The sequence below is a fragment of the Diceros bicornis genome, chromosome 7, assembly GCF_020826845.1.
Source record: "Diceros bicornis minor isolate mBicDic1 chromosome 7, mDicBic1.mat.cur, whole genome shotgun sequence".
In the NCBI taxonomy this organism is placed as follows: Eukaryota; Metazoa; Chordata; class Mammalia; order Perissodactyla; family Rhinocerotidae; genus Diceros; species Diceros bicornis.
The window spans coordinates 24,522,867-24,546,733 of NC_080746.1; the positions used below are offsets into that span (position 1 = coordinate 24,522,867).

At 38.3% G+C, this 23,867-nt stretch overlaps 1 protein-coding gene across 4 annotated transcripts in view; it reads right to left on the reverse strand.

Moving 5' to 3' along the window:
* Positions 1-23,867, reverse strand: part of SIK2 (salt inducible kinase 2) — a 123,221-nt gene that overhangs the window by 18,496 nt on the left and 80,858 nt on the right. For all 4 annotated transcript variants that reach the window (XR_009220767.1, XM_058545244.1, XM_058545246.1 and 1 more), the window contains 4 exons: positions 11,712-11,836; positions 11,158-11,281; positions 9,572-9,792; positions 7,852-8,004 (listed from right to left, as the gene is read on the reverse strand). Coding sequence is in view for 3 of the 4 variants with exons in the window: in XM_058545244.1 (XP_058401227.1) it covers positions 7,852-8,004; positions 9,572-9,792; positions 11,158-11,281; positions 11,712-11,836 (623 nt within the window). In the remaining variant the exon portion in view is untranslated. The remainder of the gene's footprint in view (positions 1-7,851; positions 8,005-9,571; positions 9,793-11,157; positions 11,282-11,711; positions 11,837-23,867) is intronic.

Here is a 23,867-nt window from a genome sequence, read left to right on the forward strand (position 1 = left end):
AGAGATGACAAGAAAGCTAGTCTTCGTAAGGAATCTACAAATGCTCTTTTTTTCAATTCAACAAACATATATCGTCTATATCGTTAAATATATTACTCTGGAAAGATACAAAGAAGAATAGAAAAGTCCTTGCCTCTAGGAGCTCAAAATTGGACCAGGGACAGATACACATACACAACTAACTATAACACAAAGTACTCTGCAATAAGTGCTATCTACCTACCTATCTGCTTTTTTTGTTTTCTGGGGTGAGATGGTATATATTTCTTGGCAAAGGTGTGCGTGAAGAGGAAGAAAAGAGAAGCAGCAGTTACTTGAAAGTGACAGGCATGTCCTTCTTTCAAGGAGATGCACAGCCTAAACACAGCCTGCTGGCCCAGTGGAAAGAGATGCTTCTGGCTGAACAAGTTATATTCTTGAAGTCAACCTACTATAGAAAGCTCCAGGGTTTTAAGTCCATTCTTCATGTCTTTTGTTAAGGACTCTAAGTAAACAAGTATTACAAACTCTTCTTTTAAAAAATCATTTAAAAGCGAATCTTTCTTTACGACAATTGGCAAGGATTTTAAAGATGAAACTGGCGGATAATCCTTTTCTCCCCATCTCTTCAAAACTAGTAGAATAATTTATTAGATGCCTTTTGAACATAACAGACATTGCAAAACATCTGAGGGAACAATCATCAGACTAGTTTCTAAAAGGCAGAGGAATGGCCTACATTTTTCCTGCTATAATCACTTCAAGGGATATAGGATGGTGAGTTTTAAACTCAAACAAACAAAAAGGAACAAAGTGGTATGATTCCAGCTTCTCCTCTCCCAAGACCTGGGTTTTATTCCTGGCTCCATCATGTACTAATTGTGTGAACTTAACCAGGTTACCTAATCTCTCTGAATCTTATTTACTTCACCTGTAAAGAAGGGCATAATACCTACTTCACAGTGAAGTTAGGATTCCAAAGGTAACATGTCAAGTCCTTCACTCAGCAATGTTAATTCCTCCTTTCTCCTTCTTTCTAAAGTCTTAAAATGATAACAGGAATTTAATATAGGAATTAGACTGTAAAATGAATACACAGGTTTGTTCTCAGATACTATGTAATGGAGACCAGTTAAAATTTCAGGTTGATGGTTTTCAACGATGGGGGGATATGTTAGAAATATATTTTATATTTGAATATACTCTGAATATATTTAGAATATGCTTTATATTTGGTATATTCCAATATTAACATCATTAGATATACTACATGTGATAAAGAATAAAATAGCAATAGCAAAGTGTTGGTATTATATGGATGGTAAAAACAAACAAACAAAAATACATTGTATACTATTCTGAGCATGAGAAAGAAATAGCTTTTCTTATATCATTATTCCTCAGGCTTATATCCTGGGCGACTTTTGAGACTAAACAACTTTTTTTTCCTTTCAAGCATTAGTCATTCAATTTTTTTAGCCACCATGTCACAATGTAAAATTTACACTTCCTAATAAAGTGTATTTCATACATTCTTCTTACCCTTATTATCAGCTTTTCAATCAAAGGATAAGGCTGAACTTTGATTTCTGTTTCCCAAGTTTATTAGACTGTCCCTTCTATATGAAAGCAGTCTAAATTATTAGGGCAAAGCATTACCTGAAGATACTACACTGGAAATGAGATACCAACATGACAACTATGATGTACGTCCCTTCTCAGTCCCTGCCTCTTATTAGCGGGGACTTTTTAAATGGCAGGATCATGCTGTGCGAGACCAAGCATAATACATTCTCCTTGACAACTTTCACATCCAACCTGGGCTACAACAACTTACCGTGAACTCGGTAAGGGCAGAAGAATAACACATTTTATTGTGACAATCACTTCATAGGAAATAGGATGGTAGGTTTTAGGGGTCCGCTTTTTAGGATTCTTGCAATCACGGAGGGGATTAAAGAAGTCTCTTTGGAACAAGGTAGGGTATAAATATTCAAACGGCACGCTCAGTACTACAGAGCTGACTAAAACACATGTTATAATAAACAGATGGTTTATTCATATTCCAATGAAGCAGAAATTACCAGTTTCATCAAGAGTGGCAATAAACAATGATCATGTCCAAATAATTGTAATGACTTTTTAGACCATATATTTATTGTCTTGAATCTCTTCTTTTGACTTTGTGCTTTCCAGAACCATTAAAATGAAAATAATGTTCTCTCCTATGCAAAAATCTTTACTGCTCCAATAGGAATAAGCTTGTTATGGACAGAATTGTGCCCCCCTCCCCTATCTATACATTGAAGCCCTGACCCCTAATGTGACTGTATTTGGAGAGACACTGCCTGTAAGAAGGTAATTAAGGTTATATGAGGTCATCAGGGTGGGCTCCTAATCCGATAGGAGTGCTGTCCCTCGAGAAGAGGATGAGACACCAGAGATTTCTCTCTCCCCACGTGCAGAGGAAAGGCCATGTGAGGACACAGCAATAAGGTGGCTGTCTACAAGCCAGGAAGAGAGTCCTCACCAGAAACCAACCCTGATGGCACCTTGATCTTGGGGTCCTAGCCTCCAGAACTATGAGAAAATAAACCTTTGTTGTTTAAGCCACCCAGTCTGTGGTACTCTGTTATAGTAGCCGTAGTCGACTAATACAATGCTTTTTCTTACAGTTGTGGAGGACAACCTCTAATCAGTAATTAAAGAATTGGGATGAATGTTTCATTCTTGTCTATTTACAGTTGGTGGAAACTTGGAGTGGAAAAACCGTTAAAAATGAGTAGTTAGAATTCACAAGCAAAAGGCATAACATTTTTTCTAAATAGTCGTCTGCAGTCAATTAGATGTGATATTTTCTGCACATTATATAGCAAATATAAGTACTATAAACCCATCTAAGATGGGAATCTCACTGTTTTCTAAGCAGTAACAATGGGTACTTTATCACTACCTGTAAACTCCTCAAGGGCAGGGACTGTTTCCTGGGTACCTCTGAAGCCACAGTGGCAGGAACTGGGCCTGGCACATGAGTGCTCTATTTGCTGAACTGAGCTGCTGGTATAATTTAACTAATTTTATCTTTTAGCAAACTTATGAAGTAGATATTGCTATTTCCATTTTATATTTAAGGAGACTGGAGCTCTGAGATGCTGACTTGCCGAAGTCACTCAGTTTGGTATGGAACCCGAGGTCTGCATGATTCCACAGCTCACGTGATCTTTGCATGGGATCATGTCGTTTCTCCAATTTCTTACCGCTATATCAAGTAACAAATGACTTGCCACTTCTTTAAAAAAATAGTAGATGGGGCTGGCCCCATGGCATAGCGGTTAAGTGCATGCGCTCTGCTGCTGGTAGCCTGGGTTCGGATCCCGGGCGCACACCAATGCACCACTTGTCAGGCCATACTGTGGCGGCATCCCATATAAAGTGGAGGAAGATGGGCATGGATGTTAGCCCAGGGCCAGTGTTCCTCAGCAAAAAGAGGAGCATTGGCATGGATGTTAGCTCAGGGCTGATCTTCCTCACCAAAAAAAAAAAAAAAAAAAAAAAAAGTAGAATATCAAAGAATCAAAGAGAGAAGGCTCTACTAAAACTTTAAGCACATTTATATTCATAAAAACAGAGAAATCTATTTTCTTTTTATTTATTTATTTTTAAATTGATGTTTTAATGGTTTCTAACATTGTGAAATTTTGGGTTGTACATTTTTGTTTGTCCATCACCATATATATGACTCCCTTCACCCCTTGTGCCCACCCCCCACTGCCCCTGGTAACCACAGTCCAGTTTTCTCTGTCCATGTGTTGGTTTATATTCCACATATGAGTGAGATCATACAGTGTTTGTCTTTCTCTTTCTGGCTTATTTCACTTAACATAATATGCTCCAGGCCCATCCATGTTGTTGCAAATGGGACGATTTTGTCTTTTTTATGGCTGAGTAGTATTCCATTGTATATATATACCACATTTTCTTAATCCATTCGTCAGTCGAGGGACACTTAGGTTGCTTCCACTTCTTGGCTATGGTGAATAATGCTGCAATGAACATAGGGGTGCATAAGCCTCTTTGGATTGTTGATTTCAGGTTCCTTGGATAGATTCCCAGTAGTGGGATGGCTGGATCATAGGGCATCTCTATTTTTAATTCTTTGAGGAATCTCCATACCGTTTTCCATAGAGGCTGCACCAATTTGCATTCCCACCAGCTGTGTATGAGGGTTCCTGTTTTTCCACATCCTCTCCAACATTTATTGTTTTTTGTCTTGGTGATTATAGCCATTCTAACGGGCGTGAGGTGGTATCTTAGTGTTGTTTTGATTTGCATTTCCCTGATGATTAGTGATGTTGAGCATCTTTTCATGTGCCTATTGGCCATCTGTATATCTTCCTTGGAGAAGTGTCTCTTCATTTCCTCTGCCCATTTTTTGATCGGGTTGTTTGTTTTTTTGTTGTTCAGTTGTGTGAGTTCTTTATATATTATGGAGATCAACCCCTTGTCAGATGTATGTTTTGCAAATATTCTCTCCCAGCTGGTTGGTTGTCTGTTCATCTTGATTCTGGTTTCATTTGTCTTATAAAAGCTCTTTAATCTGATAAAGTCCCACTTGTTTATTTTTTCTTTAGTTTCCCTAGTCTGGGTAGGCATGTCATCCGAAAAGATTCCTTTAAAACCAATGTCAAATAGTGTGTTGCCTATATTTTCTTATATGAGTTTTATAGTTTCAGGTCTCACCTTCAGGTCTTTGATCCATTTTGAGTTAATTTTTGTGAATGGTGATAGCACATGGTCCACTTTCATTCTTTTGCATGTGGCTGTCCAGTTTTCCCAACACCATTTATTGAAGAGACTTTCCTTTCTCCATTGCATGTTCTTAGCACCTTTGTCGAAAATTAGCTGTCCGTATATGCGTGGTTTTATTTCTGGGCTTTCAATTCTGTTCCATTGATCTGTGTGTCTGTTTTTGTACCAGTACCATGCTGTTTTGATTACTATTGCTTTGTAGTATGTTTTGAAGTCAGGGATTGTGATGCCTCCTGCTTTGTTTTTTTTTCTTAGGAAGAGAAATCTATTTTTTAACAAGTTCAACACTAAACATTAGAATGCAAAATCTCGTAGGGAAGGAAGCATCTTCTTCAGCCCCAGTGCCTATTGTTTAGCATCCAGAAGGCACTCAAGACATATTTGTGAATGAGCACTGAAGACTTCTACTCGAATTAGATACATTTTAAGTCAAAGTAAGTAGCCTTCTATGACCACTTGGGTCAACGCATAAAATGAAAACAACTCTTGAAGTGCTTAGTAATAAAAAAATTATCAAACATAAGAAGCTATATTATATATCTGAACCCCAAGCCAAATCAAATATAATTTGAGATCTCCTAGGGAATTTGCTTCAAGTTTAGATATGAAAGGAAATCAGGTACAATAACATGTGTGTGCTCAAGAGCAATCATTTATGTAACCCCATTCCCTCACTTGTGTAATGTTTAAGAAGAATGAAGAGACTTGGGAGGGAAAGCCTCCTATAGCACTGGGTACCTTCCTGCTTCCTATCCTTTTGCCTGGCAGGATTTTCAAGAGGGAAGGGGTACCACCACAGCTCACTAATACTACCCAATTTTTTCTGTTGTTAGTGCCATCCAGACGATTCCAACTCCTAGTGATGGCAGAGCAGAACCCTGCCTGGTCTTTGCACACCATCCTCTCACCTTCTGGTACTATTCCAGACAATGCTCCGCTGCTATTCGTAGGGTTTTCATGGACAATTGTTCATAAGTAGGTGGCCAGGTCCTTCTTCCTGGTCTGTCTAGTCTGGAAGCTCCACTGACACCTGCCCGCTATGGGTGACCCTGCTGGTATTCGAAATACTGGTGGCATAGCTTTCAGCATCACAGCAACATGCAGCCGCCACAGTGTGTCAACTGACAGACGGGTGGTGTGGTTCCCTGACTGGCCGAGGCAGTGAAAGTGACGAATCTTAACCACTAGACCACCAAGGCTGGCATACCCCAAATTAGAGATTCTCATTTTATCCCCCTCCTCACTGTGTTGAAAGCAATACCATTCAACTCTGAAGGATTCCAAGAGTGCTCAGAGATACTCTTACCCAAATATCTGGAACTTTATCGATATATTATTTTACCCACATTAGTATCAATGTTCACATTATTGTATATATTAAGGTATGTATAACAAAGTATACCATTTGCCTATAAAATCAAAAAGATTTTAATTTCCTTGGTTTTTTTCCCCCACATATTCTGTAGAAACCAACACAAAATTCTATTACAATCCTATAAATTTTGTAAAACTGCGAAATGAGAAATGCAAAGTCAAAACTCTTCTGCTCTTACTTGCACTTTGAACAAAGTTAATACTCACCAGAGTAGATGGAAACCCTAATAGGTCATATGAACGCACCATTCCTCTTCCTAACCTCTATATAGATGATTTCCCAACTCCCTTTAGCCCCAGCCTCTCTCCAGGGATCTAGACATTCTTCCTTCTAAGCAAATGAGTCAATGCCGTCACTATTCTCTCAGCCTTGGGCTCAAGAATAGGGTCACCTCTAACTCACTGTTGCCCCTTACTCCCCAACATTTATTTATTACTTTATACAACAAACACTTACATAACACTGTTCTAAGTGCTGCACAATTATTAACTAATTTAAACATCATAACATCCTATAATTATCCCCATTTTACAGCTTGGAAAACTGAGGCACAGAAAGACTTTAAGTAACTCTTTTAAGATAACGTAAAACTTTTAAGCAGGAAATGACAGAATCTGGGATTTGCACCAGAGTCTCTGCTTTTAGCCACCATGCTGAGCTGCGTCTCCAAACTACTGCTAAGTTCATCTAGAGTCTATCTCCGAAAGGCCCTTAACACTTGTCCCTTGCTTTCTACTTCCACCAGCACCATGTTAGTTCAAGCCTTCAGTAGTTCTCATCTCAACTATTATAATAATCTCCTAACTGCTCTCTCCAAATTTCTTCCCTTCTCTATCCTATCTATCCCTCCCAATGTGACCAGATTAATTAGCTTAAAGCATGGATATAATTTTATCACTTTTCTGCTTAAAAGTCTTCATTAGTTCCTCATTACTTCTGGAACTATAAGTAAACTCTTTACCTTGGCATTCAAAACACTTCACAACATGGCTTGAACTTACCACTCCAACTTTTTCATTTCCCAATGCTTCAATTCCAGTGGATTAATTTGAACAAGCCCCACACTTGCCCACTTGAGTACTTCTGTTCACGCTGCTTCTTCTGCCTACGTATAATGCCTTTGACAACTGCCTCTTCCTAACGCAGTCCTCCACATCTTTGAAGGTCTGTCTTAAATGCCATCTCTCCCACGAAGCCTTTCCCATTCAGATGCATCTCTCTTCCCTTTGCCTTTAGTTCTTCCACAGCATTTATCTTTCTCTATTTTGAATGATGGTTATTTATAATGTTGTCTTATTTTGCTTCCATACTGTAATGTGTCTGAGGGCAACGACTGTGTTTTATACATCCTATCCCCTGTAGTGCCTAATAATAGAAGCTTGTACATGGTAAATTTGCAATAAAAATGTGTTAAATGAAATTGAATGTACAAGCTAGTTACATTAATTCTCAACATAAGTGAATGATAAAAAAATGAGAAATATGTTAAAGAAATAAACTGAAATAAAGTTAATTCTTAAAAATAGGAAGATGCTAAAATACTTGAGGATCTAGTAAATGACAGGTAGAAACTTTACAGAAAAACAGTGTAGAGAATGAAATCTAACCCTTTGTAGTACAGGATGAAAAATGTGTCAAACGTGAATACACACATGCACAGATAAGACTATTGGCTAATGGGGCGTTACCTTGGCAACTGTTTGTTCAGCAATGGTGCTAGGCCGACGCTGGCGGGCATCAAGTCTCTGCTCCACAGGAAAACTGCTCCTATGTGACTTCAGGCGTTCCACCAACAAGAAATAAATGGCAGCAAAGTGGTTATAACTCTTGTTCTGCAAAGACTGAAAGAGAAAACAAGTGCTGAAGGCAGAGAACCATAAAAACCAAGCCAATGATCTACACCTTTCTAAAAAAGAAGGGAAGAAATCATGTGTTCTTAAAAATAGAGTAACAAACAAAGTGTGCCTCAAAATGAAAGCTGTTCCAGAATTTAGAATGGAAGACATAATTTCAAGTTTCTAGTATTAATTATATAAAGGGTGATGCCTTTAAATGACTTGACTGGCCCTTTTACTTTAACAAGATCCATTTACTTCTCTGCATTCAAAGAAAAAGCCATCATTGTCTCATGCAGACATTCCCCAATGCTGTCCTATGGTCCCATCTCATAGCTGTAACTATGGCATAAGGTCGGTTAGCAACCTGACCCCAGAGGCTCTAATTCCATAGCTTCAACACAAGTCCAAACCATTGCAAAATCTGAAGTGAAGGATTAAAGTCTTTGGGGAAATTTCTGGTGATTATTTTGGGCTGGAGAATGATATTTGGATGCTAGATTGAGAGACACTGTGTCTCTGTTCCTAGGTAATTTTTTCCTCTTGTTTTTGCTGTCCCACCCTCTTGAAACCTTGAAAATAAAGTTGCTTCCCAATTTTCACATCCCTCGCCAGCCAGCTTTCCCAGGATACTAACGAAAGAGAGAAACAACTGCTCCTTTGGCTTCTAATTCCACCTGACAGTCTGCATGGGTGCTGTGCAGTGCCCCTCAGACACAGAGCACTCTCAGCAAAAATCACAGGCCAGCAGAACTGCACTCACAGCTGCCATTCTAGATCTACTTCATGAATAAGTACAGAAAAACATCAGTGTGCGCATCATGAGCAAAGCAGGAAAGCCAGTCTGGTTTCACTTAGGTTACAATGAAGGAAAAGGCAGCACAGTTTGGAGCACTTTGTATTCACACGGCGGCATTTTATGCTCTTTCTTGTTATGCTTCCTCCTTAGAAGCACTGTTTGTTTTTTTACCATTGTGGAGGTATTAAAAATATGTATAGCCTATGAATATGCTAACTGTTAAAAGACAAAAATAAAAGTGATGAGGAATTTCCCAAGGTCATGACCTCAGTTCTATGACCCATAATACTTCCAAATCAGGAATCTACCTGTTTTTGCCTTCTCAGTTTCTCCAGTTCACAACCTAAATCCCACCGGGTTTCCTAAACCTGATGCCTACCCTTCTTGTTCCTTGCTCAGTCCTCAGCCCTGTTCTATATCTGCACATTGATGTTCCACATAAACTAGTTTACTACTTGTATACAACTTTATGCTTCCTCTTAGAAGAAACTTTCTACTTTGTAATTAAGCTTCCATCTTTGTCTTTTCTCAATCCTATATAAACCCTTCCTCTTGAACTTTTTGGCAAATGGTGCAAAGGGAGGAATTTATACATTGAATAAAAGCAAACATAAATAGAGTCTGATGTAATCTTGAGGGAAAATGGAACAGTATACTCAGGTGCTGGGATGGCCATGCTAAAAGACCAGGAGGACAGGTGAGAGCATGAAATGTCAAATTACTAAGTACAACAGAATCCTACAGTATCTTTAGTCAAATCTTTGATCACTTTACCTCAATGGTTTTCTGTTGATCTATTCCAAGGCTGTGCATCAATCGCAGAACCTGTTCATTAAACTCCCCAATGGATGGCTCATTTTCTTGCCCTTGTGGATAGAGAACAGGTCTCTGTACAGGAACTTCTACGAGCATCCATTTATGCTCCTTGATTTGAGCTATGGTTAGCCGTTTGGACGGGTCTAGGACCAACATCCTTCGAATAAGGTGCTCACAATCTATGGAAAACACAAAGTTACAAAAGTCATGTAAATCACCTTGCACTTCAGGGTATTTGCTTAACTTATGTGACTTTGTACAATGTTGTTAATCTTTGTATCCTTCACAGTGCCCACTGGAAAGCAGAAGGTCAAATGAATAAATGAATACATGAAGCCTACTTATATTTGTCAAGTACACATGGCGAATGTTGACACACAAAATCAACCATCACCATGAATGACTACTTGAGAAAAACAGGAGGGGGTAGCTTCATCCAGTTCTCTACTAAATGAACCCTGCCACTGAATTTCTCAACTGAAAATATCTAGATACAGACTTAGGTTTCCACTAGAGAAACAAACAAGCCCTCTTCCTAGAACATGCAAATAACAAATGGATCCTTAGTCACTTCTGAGACTGATACACTAAGTGAGGCAAGAGCTCTCCAGTGGACTGCTTTTCTCCATATCAGTGCAGCTGAGAAAAATGTACGTGAAACATTAACTTCTGATTACACTAAGAAAACTGCACTGCTGTAACTTTGGGCATTAGCTTATTTTCTGAGCTGACATCATGCTCTTTACTACCCTCACATAAGCTAACCTTCCATCACTCGCTATGTAACAGGAACCATGCTAAGTGCTTTATACAGATTAATTTAATCAATCCTTACAACACCTCTATTAGAAACTACTGTTATTTCCATTTTACAGATTGAGGAAATTGAAGCACAGAGAGGAGATGTAACTTGTCAAGGTTCGACTGTCAGTAAGTAGGGGACTCAGGGTTAAAACCAGGCAGTCTTGTTCCAGAGTCTATGCTCTTAACTCCTAGGGCTTATTTTTACTGTTACTAGGAATAAAACAGTTAAGGATGATAACCAACAACTACACTAAGGGGTAAACTTAACTGCTGCCCATGTAACAACCCAATACAGAGACTGGCAGGGATTATGGCATTTCATCTTAATTCAATAGTTTTGCCAGTTGGTTTTAAATTTAATTAAAAAATTTTATTTTGCAACTTCCCACCAAAGGATATGGGAAAATCCATTTCATACTCAGAGCAAAATGGTTGCTAATCTATCTACAAAGTGCTTCTCTAAGTCTAAAATAAACCCGGGACATTTATAGACTGAGAGTAGATGGGAAGACTTGCTGTTCTTAATCTGGGAAACTTTCTGTTTTCAGTTACAAGTAGGAAGGCTGGAACTTCTCTCACCTACATTGGGGGGGGGGGCGGTGCTTATTTCTATGGCTTTTAAAGTGACTCAGTCACTTTATTTGGCATCCAAACTCTTAGAAAAAGAGAAGCCTTTGCCTAGACATTTCACTTGGAGACAAATTCTGTAAAGCACAATTATAAGATGAACAAGTTGTTACCTTCTGACATGAAATATGGAATCCGGAATCTTCCTTCTAAAACCCTCTGCCTCAAAATTGGAAGAGTTGGTCCATCAAAAGGCAGAGCTCCACAGACAAGAACATAAAGAACAACTCCCATGCTCTAGGGAAGAAAACAACGCAGTCACTTTTCTGCTGAAAACTTCAAACACTTTATTTTCCTAAATATCCCCAGGGCTCTTAAAATCATATGGACTGAAAATTCTTGTTTGAATTTACTATTTTCTCAGAATTTGAAAAAAGACTGAAACCCTAACTACTGCAGTAAAGTATCCTATAATAAATACCAAAAAGGTCTGAATTTAATCATTTTGACTACTACTTAATTTATTGCTGATATTAGGATGATAATATCTGCCCCTAGAAATTCTTTCCTAGAATCTAATTCAAGATACTTTGACTAATTACAGTCCAGTGGACAGGGAAAAAATGAAGTACTGCCTGTGTGTTAGGTACCAAGAGCTTCAAAGATGGGCCGGAGTACCAACTACTATCATCATAGATGCATTTAACACAGCAAAGCAAAGAAATACCCAAATATCCAGCTGTGGTCCTTCATACTGCTGCCCTTCAAAGACTTCTGGGGCTGCATAAGGGGGGCTGCCACACCATGTTGCCAGCAGTTCACCACTTTTAAAGAAATTTCCAAAACCGAAATCTATTGGGATGGAAATAAATGTTACTTTCATCTATGCTCTCAAACTATACTGAATTTCTTGTAATAAATTTAATAATATGCTATATTAACAATATCACTACTATTTCCTCTGGGAGGAATGGGATGACATCTATCGTGTGATGTTTCCTTAGCACTTAGCACAACGACTAGCAAATATAAAGTATTCACTAAATATTTGCTGAATGAATGTGTAAATGAATCTAGTTTTCTTCTCAAAGAGAATGAGTGAGAGATTGGAAAAAGACTCTAAATAATGAATTTTTAAGGCTGAAAGAAAATCCATTGGTGTGGACAACCAAATTGAATTTGATAATTGTAGAATTTCAATTACTCCAGGATTAAGAGCTCTTGATCTTATATGGTCTATAAGGAAAGAAACAAATGAACAAAACTCTAAGATATGCACCTTAACCCAAGTGAGTGACTGGCTGCTCATTACCCCAGGGCAGCAAGATATATAACCTTTTAAGGCAACTGAGTGCAGTGTTTCCTAAGGAACAACTCTCTAAGTGTTGGCCCATACATCCTGATTTAGGCAGATACCCATCTGAACAGTTCATTAACAGGTGATGGCTATATGGCCCAGCCACAGGCCACCTATCAGCAGTAATTCTTATCTACTCATTTGTGGAATGCAGTGGCATTATACTGCAGTACAGTTAATGGCCTTCTTCTTATGATGTTAGTCATACTGAATCTACAGCTTTGATATACAGCATGTACTCTGGAAACACTCTACTCAGATGTCTTCAATAGGCATGAAAATTTCAGAAGACAAATTCAGTGAGCTCTGGTGTAAATGCAAGCTTGTGCCCTTTTGCTAAGCCTTCACACCGTCTCATGTTCTTACGGAAGAAACAAATTCCTATTATTTTGTAAATTATGGCCATGCTGTCTTATGTTGTAATACACTCCTGACTGAAGAACACTGCCTTAGTGACAGCAACTGGCTCTACTCCTGGCTGGTGTATGGCACCGCACGGACAGTTAGCTTTAAGACGTGCCCCAGGGGGAGTGGATCAAGTCTCCAGTGCCAGACTGACTGGCCATGTGACTTTGGATCTGTCTTTGTGAGCCTAAGTTTCCCCATCTGTAAAGCTGAAATAATAAATATCTGCAGTGAGCAGGTTGTTGTGGGAACCAATGAGTTAACATAAACTCACACTCTATTCACACCTTGAGATTACAGCACAAATCTGTACTTTAGGCGAAGCCTTCTCTCAGCTTATTGATGTAAAAACTGGTGGCAAGCAGTTGTAACACTAACAAGAGTCACAATCCCCAACACCCCAGCCTCACCGCAGAGCACAACCTATGAAGTCAGGGAGAACTAGAGCTGACTTCCAGTTACGCCACTTTCTAGCTTCAAGTCCCCCCGGGTAAATTACTTAACGTTCCTGAACCTTAGTGTCTGTCTCTATAAATGTGGGGATAATCCACCTACCCAGATGGGATGCCGTGAGGATTAAATGAGATTAGGAATGTACAATGCCTGGAGCACAGTAGATGTGAAATGTCAGCTCCCTTCTCCTTCTGCGAAGCCATCATTACCAACTATTGCCTTTCAGAGAAAAAGATACAGGAACAGTAGAAAAAGTGTAGAGGAGCTTAAGGGTTCAGAAGAGAAAACAGGGGGCATGTGGGGAAAAGCACCATCTAAATGTGGTGGAACACTGTGGTCTGTCCTTAGCATCCAGGAGCAGGAGGCAATGAGAACTTCTCCCTTCACAATGTGACAGTAGTTCAGTCCCATATTTGGCTTTCCAAAATGAGTGTCAGAGAGGTCTTATCTTCTCAAGTCCACCTCTATGACTAACCACTCACATCACATCATAACCCATATGTCCATATTGATATATGTTTCTAATTTTCTAGAAAAACTATACTCTCAAGTGAGTCAAGGACTAGACGTTCAAATAATATTTAAAGAGGAAAATGTTAATTTACTAACATGGAAAAGCACAAAAAGCTCTGGGATGTGTGTCTTGAGATCCTGAAATAGGTCCAATAATTGCTGCACTTTAAACCATAATCACAGGATGAGTTTTAGCGCGTGTAAATTGAGGATACTCTCCAAATACACTGTAAAGTTTTAATATCTCAAAGAGCCATTATGGAACTCCTTCATTCTGAACTTCCCTGGACTCTGGTGGAATGAACTCAAGGAGTTGCTGGGAGAGAGGCCTGTCAGGAATGCGGCCTGGCCTCCTCACGGCCCTCGGCTCTCTCGCTGGTACACTTCATAGGCAAGACGAGAGCAAGAGCTAGGAAAGCATCTCAGTGCCCATGGTTGCCTAGTCTCAACCTCGGCTCTACACACCTAGGACAGAAAAAGCGTCCTGTTAACTTATAAGAAGAGTGGTACTAAGCAGATGTTTACTTCTATTTCCTAGAGGTAACCGAAGTAACTAGGAACTTGAGCCTGTAGGAACATTAAAAGAAACACTGAAAGACAATCAGGCTCACCAAAGCTGTCATAGTGGCATATACACAGATGTCTTCTATAACCTTGTCAAAGCACTTAAACATTGTATTCGTAATCATCTGATGTATGGGTTAAGGAAGACTTTGGAGTCAGGCAAATTTGGGATCAAATCCTGGGTTTTCCACTTAGCTGTGTGATCTTTGGCAAATTACTTAACTTCTCAGAGCCTTGGTTTCCTCATTTGCAAAATGGGGATAATATCAACACTTCATCAAGTTATTGTGGGTAACTTATACCCCCAATAAGCAAGTATACGCAGATAAGTACACTTACATTAGAAGTAGATAACATATAATACTTTAGGCATGCAACTGAAATATAGCAGGTGCTCAATAAACAGCAGTTATCGAGTAGCTACTCAACAGAATAGAAGAAGAAGAGCAACTCTTCTCCTTATTGTTTTACTTATGTCTTCTCCATCAGATTAAATTCCTTGAGAGTAGTAGAGAAGGGGGAAATGATATATGTCTGTACTCTCAGCACTCAGCACACTGTCTGTAGACAGCAGCTGTTCAATAAAGGTTTGCTGAATGAATATGTTGTCATCATCTCTTTTAAAAGTGCTTACTATGTGCCAGAAGCTGATCCAAGCTCTCTGAAGATGATTTCTTCTTAATAACCCTATAAAGTATCGTTATTTTAGGAGAAAGTTTGGGCAGACAGTTAAGTATCTTCCTAGAGGTTATACTAAAGTTGCAGAACTGGAACAGAAACAAAGTCTGACTATGGAGCCCTCACTGTTAACCACCACCTTTATGCCCTTGCCTGGCACAGTGACAGAGCAAGTTAATAACTGTCAGGTTAAGAAGTGGCAATGGAAAGGCACTTAAAAATAAAAGCCTTTTTATTTCTTCACAGGAATCTGGATAATTTGCTTTATTCACAGTCTGCAGCTTTCTGCCTAAAAGTATATAGTAAAATGAGGAGTGAGCAAGAGGGATGATATTTGAAAATGGCATAGCTATGCAGGATATGTTTCTTATCACCATTTATTCAAATGGGATGGATTAATGTTTCATCACACCAACCAAATTCATTCATTCCTTCATTAAACATTTGAGAACATACATATGTCAACCACTGTGCAAACACAGAAGAGAGGCTCACACCACAGAGAATAATAAAAGACTCCACATTATCCTATGACTTTTGGAAAGCATTATGAAAACAACCACTTGGGCATTCCTCTTTTATGCTAGACCCAGATCCATCCTGGCCTTGCTAGACAGGAAACATCCTTCTAGTTGAACGTCTCCTCCAGTGCTCTGATCTGCGAGTTAATATCTAAAATGATGGCTGCTATATCCCTCAGACATTTTGCTTCCTGTTTCTCTGTCATAAAACTTATGCCATGTAATGTTGGATTCACTTTGATATTATTTAACTGTTAATTTTGAAATAATTTTAGACTTACAGAAGAGTTGCAACAATAAAGGAAAATTCCCTATGCACTTCATGCCATTTCCCCTAAATGTTAACATTTTACATAACTATATTAGTAAAATTATCTAAACTAAGAAAGTAACATTGATTCAATACTATTAACTAAACCATGGACTTTATTAGGATTTCACCAGTTTTTTCACTAATATTCCTTTTCAGTTCAGGACTCCACAATGCATTTGGTTGTCAAGCCTTCTTAGTCTTCTCCAGTTTGAAACAGTTTCCCAGTCTTTCCTTGTCTTTCATGACCACCAACACTACAGATCAGGTATTTTGTAGACTCTCCTCCAGTTTGGATTTGCCTGATGGTTTCTCATGATTATATTAAGATGATGAACTGTAGGGAAGAACAGCACAGAGGTGAAGCGCTCTTCTCGGTGCATCCTATCGGGGGTGCATGGTATTATGTCTAATTACTGGTGGGGTTAACCTTGATCTTTTGATTAAGGTGGTGTCTGCTGGGTTTCCCCAATGTAAAGTCACTCTTTTTCTCCTTGTAGTTAATAAATTTTTTAGAGAAGATACATTGAGACTGTATATATCCCATTTCTCCTTCAACTTTCACCCACCAATTTAGCATTCATTGGTAGATCCTGATTGCAGTAATAATTACTGTGGAGATCTAATGGTGAGTTTTCATTTCCTTCATTTCTTCTACACTAATTAATTATAATTCTTCTTTAAGGAAAAGCTGCCCCTTCTTCCCCTTTTATTAAATAATTTATTTACTATAATATCATCATATTATATTTGCCATGAATATTTATCTTATTCTTTGGGTTATAATTCAATACTATTGCTATTATTTTGATGCTCAAATAGTTCCAGCTTTGGCCATTAGGAGCTAATTCAGGCTGGCTCCTGTATCCTTTCAACATGCCCCCATATTTTAAAAATTTCACTTTATTTTGAGTATTTCCTTGTCTTCTGGCACCAGAAGATGTTCCAGGCTCATCTTGTGTTTTCCCTGCCCCAGCCCTGAAATCAACTGTTTTTCCAAGGAGCTCTGGTTCCTTTTACAGAGAAATAGTATTTAGAAACCAAGACTAGGACCTAGATGTGCTCACAGCAACTGGAATGTCATTGCTTCTAGGCCGTCAGCAGACAGAGTTAGGAAATATATCTATGAATGCTAATCCATGTACACACACACACCTATATTTATTTTTGTATCTATCTATATGAATATGTATTAAAACAACAACCGATGAGTTCATACTGATACTTCTCACTGCAATCCAGAGTTCAGTCTAGCATTATTTTGATATTATTTTTATTTATACATGATTGACTGAACAATCTGACAAAATTTTGAAGGTAGGAAGAAGTGTCTTTTCTCTGCAGTAATTTGTCATTTGTGTGGGAGTAATTGTTTGAACTCTCCCTTATAACATACCTTGAATTTGTCAGATCAATCATGATTTTCAACATTTTTTTTTTATAATTTTATTATTATTATTATTTTCCCCCAAAGCCCCAGTAGATAGTTGTATGTCATAGCTGCACATCCTTCTAGTTGCTGTATGTGGGACTTGGCCTCAGCATGGCCGGAGAAGCGGTGCCTCGGTGCGCGCCCGGATCCGAACCCGGGCCGCCAGCAGCAGAGCGTGAGCACTTAACCGCTAAGCCACAGGCCAGCCCTCAACATTTCTTAAACATAGTAGAAAAAAGAAAAATCTTTCTCAAACAATCTTTTAGCTTCTCAATTTTAAGAAAGTTCAATATGAAATCATAAGAAGTTTTAGAAACAAAATGACAACAAGTCTTTCAACATGGTCTATGAGTTATAATCAAATCCAAAAAACATTTATGTCATCGCTACTTTGGGCTAGGCATTACACACTTGGTATTTTTGTACATATTATTTCATTTAATCATGATGACAACCCTGTGAGGAATGACTGTCCTCACCTTAGAAAGGGGGAAATTGAAGTTTAAAGTGGTTAATTGACTTGCCCAAGGATCTACAGCTGCAAGTGGCTTAGCCAGTATTCAAATACAGGTCCTTTGAACTCCAAGCCAGGTGTTCTTTTTTACTATATCACGGATGTTCCAAGAACACCACTAGTCAAAGCAGTTTAATCCAATTTCAAGTTGGACGTAAGGCGTCATAAACCCAGGAAAAATCCTTTACATTAAATAGAGATGAGAGATTTTCTAATTTATCCCTCTGCTAGCAGAACTCGACAAGTGAGGGCTTTCTCTTCTCTACAATATTGGATGCTATGTTAACAGCATCCTTAATAAATGAATGGAAATAATTAAGATGTTTACAAAGTAAATCTCAGAAATATATACCTACATTCATTTTAGGAATCTATATTCACTTTAAGAATGTATAATGTGTTAAATAGACACATCTTGTCCTTTTCATGTGAAGATGATACACGCTCCCATCCCTGCAACACTAACGCATGTACTCTGAGGTTTTATTCTAACGATAGTTTTAAGATTTCCTAATATACCCATATTCTCTCACCTAGTTTCTGTGTGGCCTAAAATATCTATAGAAGAGAGGGTTTGGGGTAGTCTTTCACCACAGAACAGATCAATTACTGTTGATTGACTCTCAGGGAAATCAACTTGGCCTCAAAAGCTGAGTCCTCTAATTACCTCTTATCAGACTATGGATATATTTGAAAACAGTACTAGAACTGCTATTATTGTTTTCTGCTTTATATTTTGAAAGTGACTGATTGACTGGTATCTTCCCGGTAACAAAAACCAATTATTATTACTGTCATCACTAAATTACATAAATTATCAGTGCCCAAACATCATTAGCAAAGGGCCAAGGTTTTAGGAATAACAGGGCCTTGCACAGAGTAAATAAGCTGATCCTGATGATTACTGTGATGGGAACCAAGCACACTAAAGAATTCTCTTGTGTGTGCTGGAATGAGATAGATCAGACATTAGCATGCATACAAATCACCTGGGGAATCTGCTAAAATGCAGATTCTGATTCAGCAGGTCTTGGGTTGGGCTTGAGATTCTGCATTTCTAACAAGCTTCAAAGTGATGCTCATGCTGCTGGTCCCCAGACCACTCTTTCGAGTGGCCAGGAAATAGAGACTAAAACAGAGGTTGTGAAAAAGGGATAGAAGATGTTAAACAGTTCGTCACTGTTTATTGTTGAAAAATGATTATAACTACTAAATACTTAAACGACATAAAAACTAAATAGAAGTCATTAGGTAAACTAAGTCATTTTTTAAAAAAAAAAAAGCAAACAAAACATTGAAAACCAGTCTTCAAGCTAAGAAAAAGTAAACGATTTCTAGGAATCAACACAACCAAGCTAATTTTTAATCTCCAGCAGTGTGTTATAATGTCTAATTTATAATTTAAAAAATCCTCCTACAGAGCAGCAGATGGCTTTAGGGTTAAATTTATCCTCATTTCTAAAATTACCAGTAGAATTCAGATATCCAGTCTCACTGAAGAGTTACATATCTTTTGTAATTATTATAATAGGAGCGAAGAAGACAATTATGAGGAAATGAAAGCTGACAAATGAAAGGTAGGAGAGGAGGAGAGACAAAGCTAATCCACTGCACCAACTGAATACCGATCAGCCAGTGCTGACGTCAACACATACTTTGTTACCCACCAGCAAGAAAAGGCCAGCTGCATGGTTCCCTTCAGACATCAGTCACTCTCACCCTACCTGACAGGAGGGCACGAGAACAATCATCACAGCTGAGATGAAATGTGATCCTCTGACCAGAGTGAGACATTTGTTTGTCCACTGAGAGAGTTCAGTGGGCTAAAAAGCAAATAAATGATCTTCCTTAGCCCAAAATGGAATGGGGGAGAGGGGAGGAAGATAAAGAGAGGAAAAGCAAAACAAAACGAAACAAAACCCTTTGAGCTGTCTTCCATATTCCAGGCTTAATGCGCTGCTAGTGCTAAGTAGACTTGAAGGATAAAGACAAGGTCTCATTGTGCTTGCTGATGCAAAGCTTTTTTCACATTTTACATAATACTAGTGACAGGAGGATAACAAATGGAAGACTTTTAATAAATATTTTACCAATAAAACCCATCTCAGTCTCCCCCACCCTTTGTTGGTTCCAGGGCACAAAACTGGAATTATATACACAGAAACCCTGTCTCGAGGTCTTTTATTAAGCAGGCAGGTTGTTAGAAGCAATGATGAGAGATGATGGGCTATGCAGAGATCCTGGGTCAATTCAGAGCAGAAGCCTTCCTCTCGGGCTAAAGACAAGTGACTTGTGATGCACACGTCAGATTAATCAGGTTCATTACACATTACTAATTACATTTAAGATCCCTCTCAGAAAAAAAAATTAATTTGCATCAAGCAGAGACAATTTAGAATATAAATGATAAACTATCCTTGTTCCACTGAGATTTATGTTAATAAGCCTTTAAGGCCTTGGTAATTAAAAGAAAAGACATAGTGAGGGGGGTTATATGGCTATCAACATTTTCAGGATTTGTTTTCACATAGAATCAATTATACATTGAATATAAATAATAGCTATCATTTATTGAGTTTTACATGGTGCCAGGAACTTTAACAATGTATTTAACAAATAAATAGCACTAACCATGTACCAGGCACTGTTCTAAGTACTTTGCAAATATTAACTAATAACCACTACGAGATATGAACTTCTATCATTCCCTCTTTACAGATAAAGAAACTAAGGACAGAGAGGTTAGGTAATGTGTCCAAGGTTACACAGTAAGTGGCAGAGCCAGGATTCAACCCCCGGTTGCCTGGCTCTAGAGCCCAGACTCTTATCTACCACCCTCCTTGTCTCTAACTAACATTGTTGCTAATTTCTACAACGTTCCTGAGAAGCAGATTAATCTCTGTTTAACAGATATGGAAACCTAGGCTCAGTGATGTTAAACAACCAGCCCAAGGTCACACGGCTACTAAGTGGCACAGCCAGAATTTGCACCAGCACTGTCTGATACCACACTCCACATGTGAAGCCTTGTTTGAACTGTGATGTTTTCTGAAAACCTCCTCCAAGTAATTCATACATTTTTATCCTTACCTAAGTATTTATTATAAACATTTCAGATTAGGAAAGCTGAAGAATAAAACTAAATGTCCTTCATCTATTTATTCTCAACTTAACGCCTGACTAGTCATAGTCAAAATAGCTAGGAGGAAATACTACTGCAATTACTAAAACGAATGAAAACCAATATTTCTTTGCATTGCATTCTGCCTCTTACTCTGAATGTCCTAACACTCGTGTTTTGCAAAGGCTGGAGGTCTCATAACTGAGGCAATGAGCACACACAGGTGTGGATGAATCCATGGGCTCATCAGTGTCTAAAGTCTTTACCCACTGGAGAAGCATAAATTAGAAGCTAATTTCAAAGCCATCTTTCTGTATTGATTGAAATGAACTACGTCTGATATTTCTATTCCATTTTCTGTCTTATAAACAGAGACAAATATTTTAATTGAAACCTAGTTTTGATTTGTGCTTCTCTTCAATTTCAACATACAAGATGGCTAAAACAGTTCATTTATTCAGCTCATTTAGCAATTAAAGAGATCTTCATAAGTAGAATAAACAGAGAAAGTATAATTTGAGGGAATAACTTTGTATTTTATTCTGGATTCTTGCAGTTTTTCCATGGAGCCCCATCTTTCCTACATGTGTTAGATTTCTTTAAAATTCAAGAATTTTCAGAGATCATGGCCATAAAAAAGTTATACAATCTATGGATAAAAATAAATATCCTGGAGAAATTCTTTAATAGCATTGGAACACATCTAAACTTTTGGTGGCATGTGGAATCCTTCATGATCTGGCTCTGCCTACCTGGGCAGGCTCTTTTCCTATCGTTCCTCCCCAGCACTTAAGTTCTGGCCTGTAGTTTCCCTACATAATTTGAGTTCTCTGCCTGCCTGCCCTTGCACATGCTGATCCATCTGCTTGGAGCTGCCATCACTACCTCACCCTCTCAACACACTTTCTTCCCCTATCCCTTTCTTCTCCTCTCCCCCATCCCACCAAAAATACCTTCTTCTTAATCAAGTCTTAGCTAATAATTTCCCTGATTCTACCAGGCAGAATTAATCTTTCTCCTAGCCTCATGGCCTTTACAGCAATTATCTTTCTGTGTTACATTTACTGAAAGGTCTGATTTTGGATTAACTCCATGAGGTGAGAGCAGAGTTGAGCTTTTTTGCATTGCTGTTGTTTTTGTCTTGAAATATTTGCATTTCCAGGACTTACCCCAGGAGCACAGTAGATGCTTAATAAACGTTTACTAAAATTTGAGGTAAGTAGTAGTGAGGGTGACAGAGAAAAAAAATGTGGGCAAAAAGATATCCGAGTGCTTAGATATACTGTGTGTGTCTCCACTTGTGAGGTATGGAGTCAAGGACACTAAACGTATAAATACAGAATGATGGATCTCAAAATTCAGGTAGTGAGTACCCCTTGAGGAATAACTGACAAATAAAGCTAGGAAACTACAACATGGTGTAGTGGAAGAAGTATGATATCGTGGTCCAACAGACCTAGGTTTGGATTCCAGGTGCTACTTATTATCGGAGTCGCCTTAGCAAGTTACTCTCTGTGTCTCATCTCTTTCATCTAAAAACTGGCAAGAGCTCTGCAGCCCCTAGGGTTGCTGTGAAGATTAAAAGACACAAGTACGTAGCAGAGTACCTGAAAATAGTGAAGGCTCAATAAATGTTAGCCGTTATACCAGCTTGACCAGAGAGAACAACTTTAGGTCTCTGACATTTTACCTGTCTTCTAGATAAAAATTAGAAAGCCTACATGTTTAGATATTCAAAAAAAATAAAATAAAAACAACAGCAACAAACAAAAAAACTAGATAGCACATAATGACATTAGAAATACTGAGTTTACCTATCTATATTATAGGCCAGAATTATAGTAGACATACTATAGCCAGGCAAAACTTGATTATAACCTTAAATGAATATTCTGTACATTTTGTTTGCAAGTTTCTTGGTGTTCTACTCTGACATTTTCTTTTGAGATGTTAGTGACAGAGCACTTTGTAATTCCTATAGCATATGACTCACACCTCTAACCTTTCTCCTTCCAGAACTCCTTAAGGTATTGTTTCTGTGAATTTTTTGTTTCTGTGATAAAGGAATGTAAAGGTGAAACAGGGGTTTCCCCATTCTTAACTCTTACAGAGTTAAGGACTTCAAAAAACAAGAGCCTTCTCTGAAGAGGACAATTTTAGGGCAGCTGATGCTTTCAAGGAGAAGTAAACAAAAAATTCCAATGAAGTGCCCTACAGAAGGCTGGCAGAAAGGAGTGAAATGAATGAGACCAAATGGAAGGGCCGAAAGAAGGAAAAAAACCACAAAGCAAACACTCATAAGAAACTATGGAAACACTAAGACTGTGGATTGCATTTTCAAAACAAAAATGACAAATCAATACAAATCTTTATATATATAATGGGAATGTAACAAATTAACTTAAAAAACACTGTCTTATTCAGGCAATCCCTTTAGAAAATAAAAAGAGACTACAGAATGGAAAATCCATTACCTCCCTGACATATATATAACATTAGAATTTAAAATTAATTATTCAAATTAAAGTAAATGTTAAAGTAAGTAAAAATTAATTTGCCTTTCCCAAAATGCCCAAGGCAAAAACTAATGGGAAATGGCGCAGAAATAAACCAGTTAAATCCACAGAGACTTTAACTTATGTTTTACACCACAATGCAGCAAACCAAGGCAGTTGCTTTCTCTCCAAACTTAGTGAGTTCAGTGAGTATCCAACCTAGCTAGTCAACCAATAATTTCTTGGTCAGCTGCCCCTCATCTGGATGTTCTGTTCCTCTTTAACAATCCTAGAACAAAACACCTCCACCTGTAACTTTGCTAAGCTTTTGCTTCATGCCCCTTATCTTCTTCAACACTCTAACTGAAATAAATCTCCCTCCCTCCTTTCCACTCCTACAACCTCTACTGCTGCTACTCCAGTTCAGACCCATATTTTCTTAATTGGACTATTACATTAGATTCCGTAGTAATCTTCCTGTCTCCAGTCTTACCCACATCTCCCATCTCTGTTCACTCTG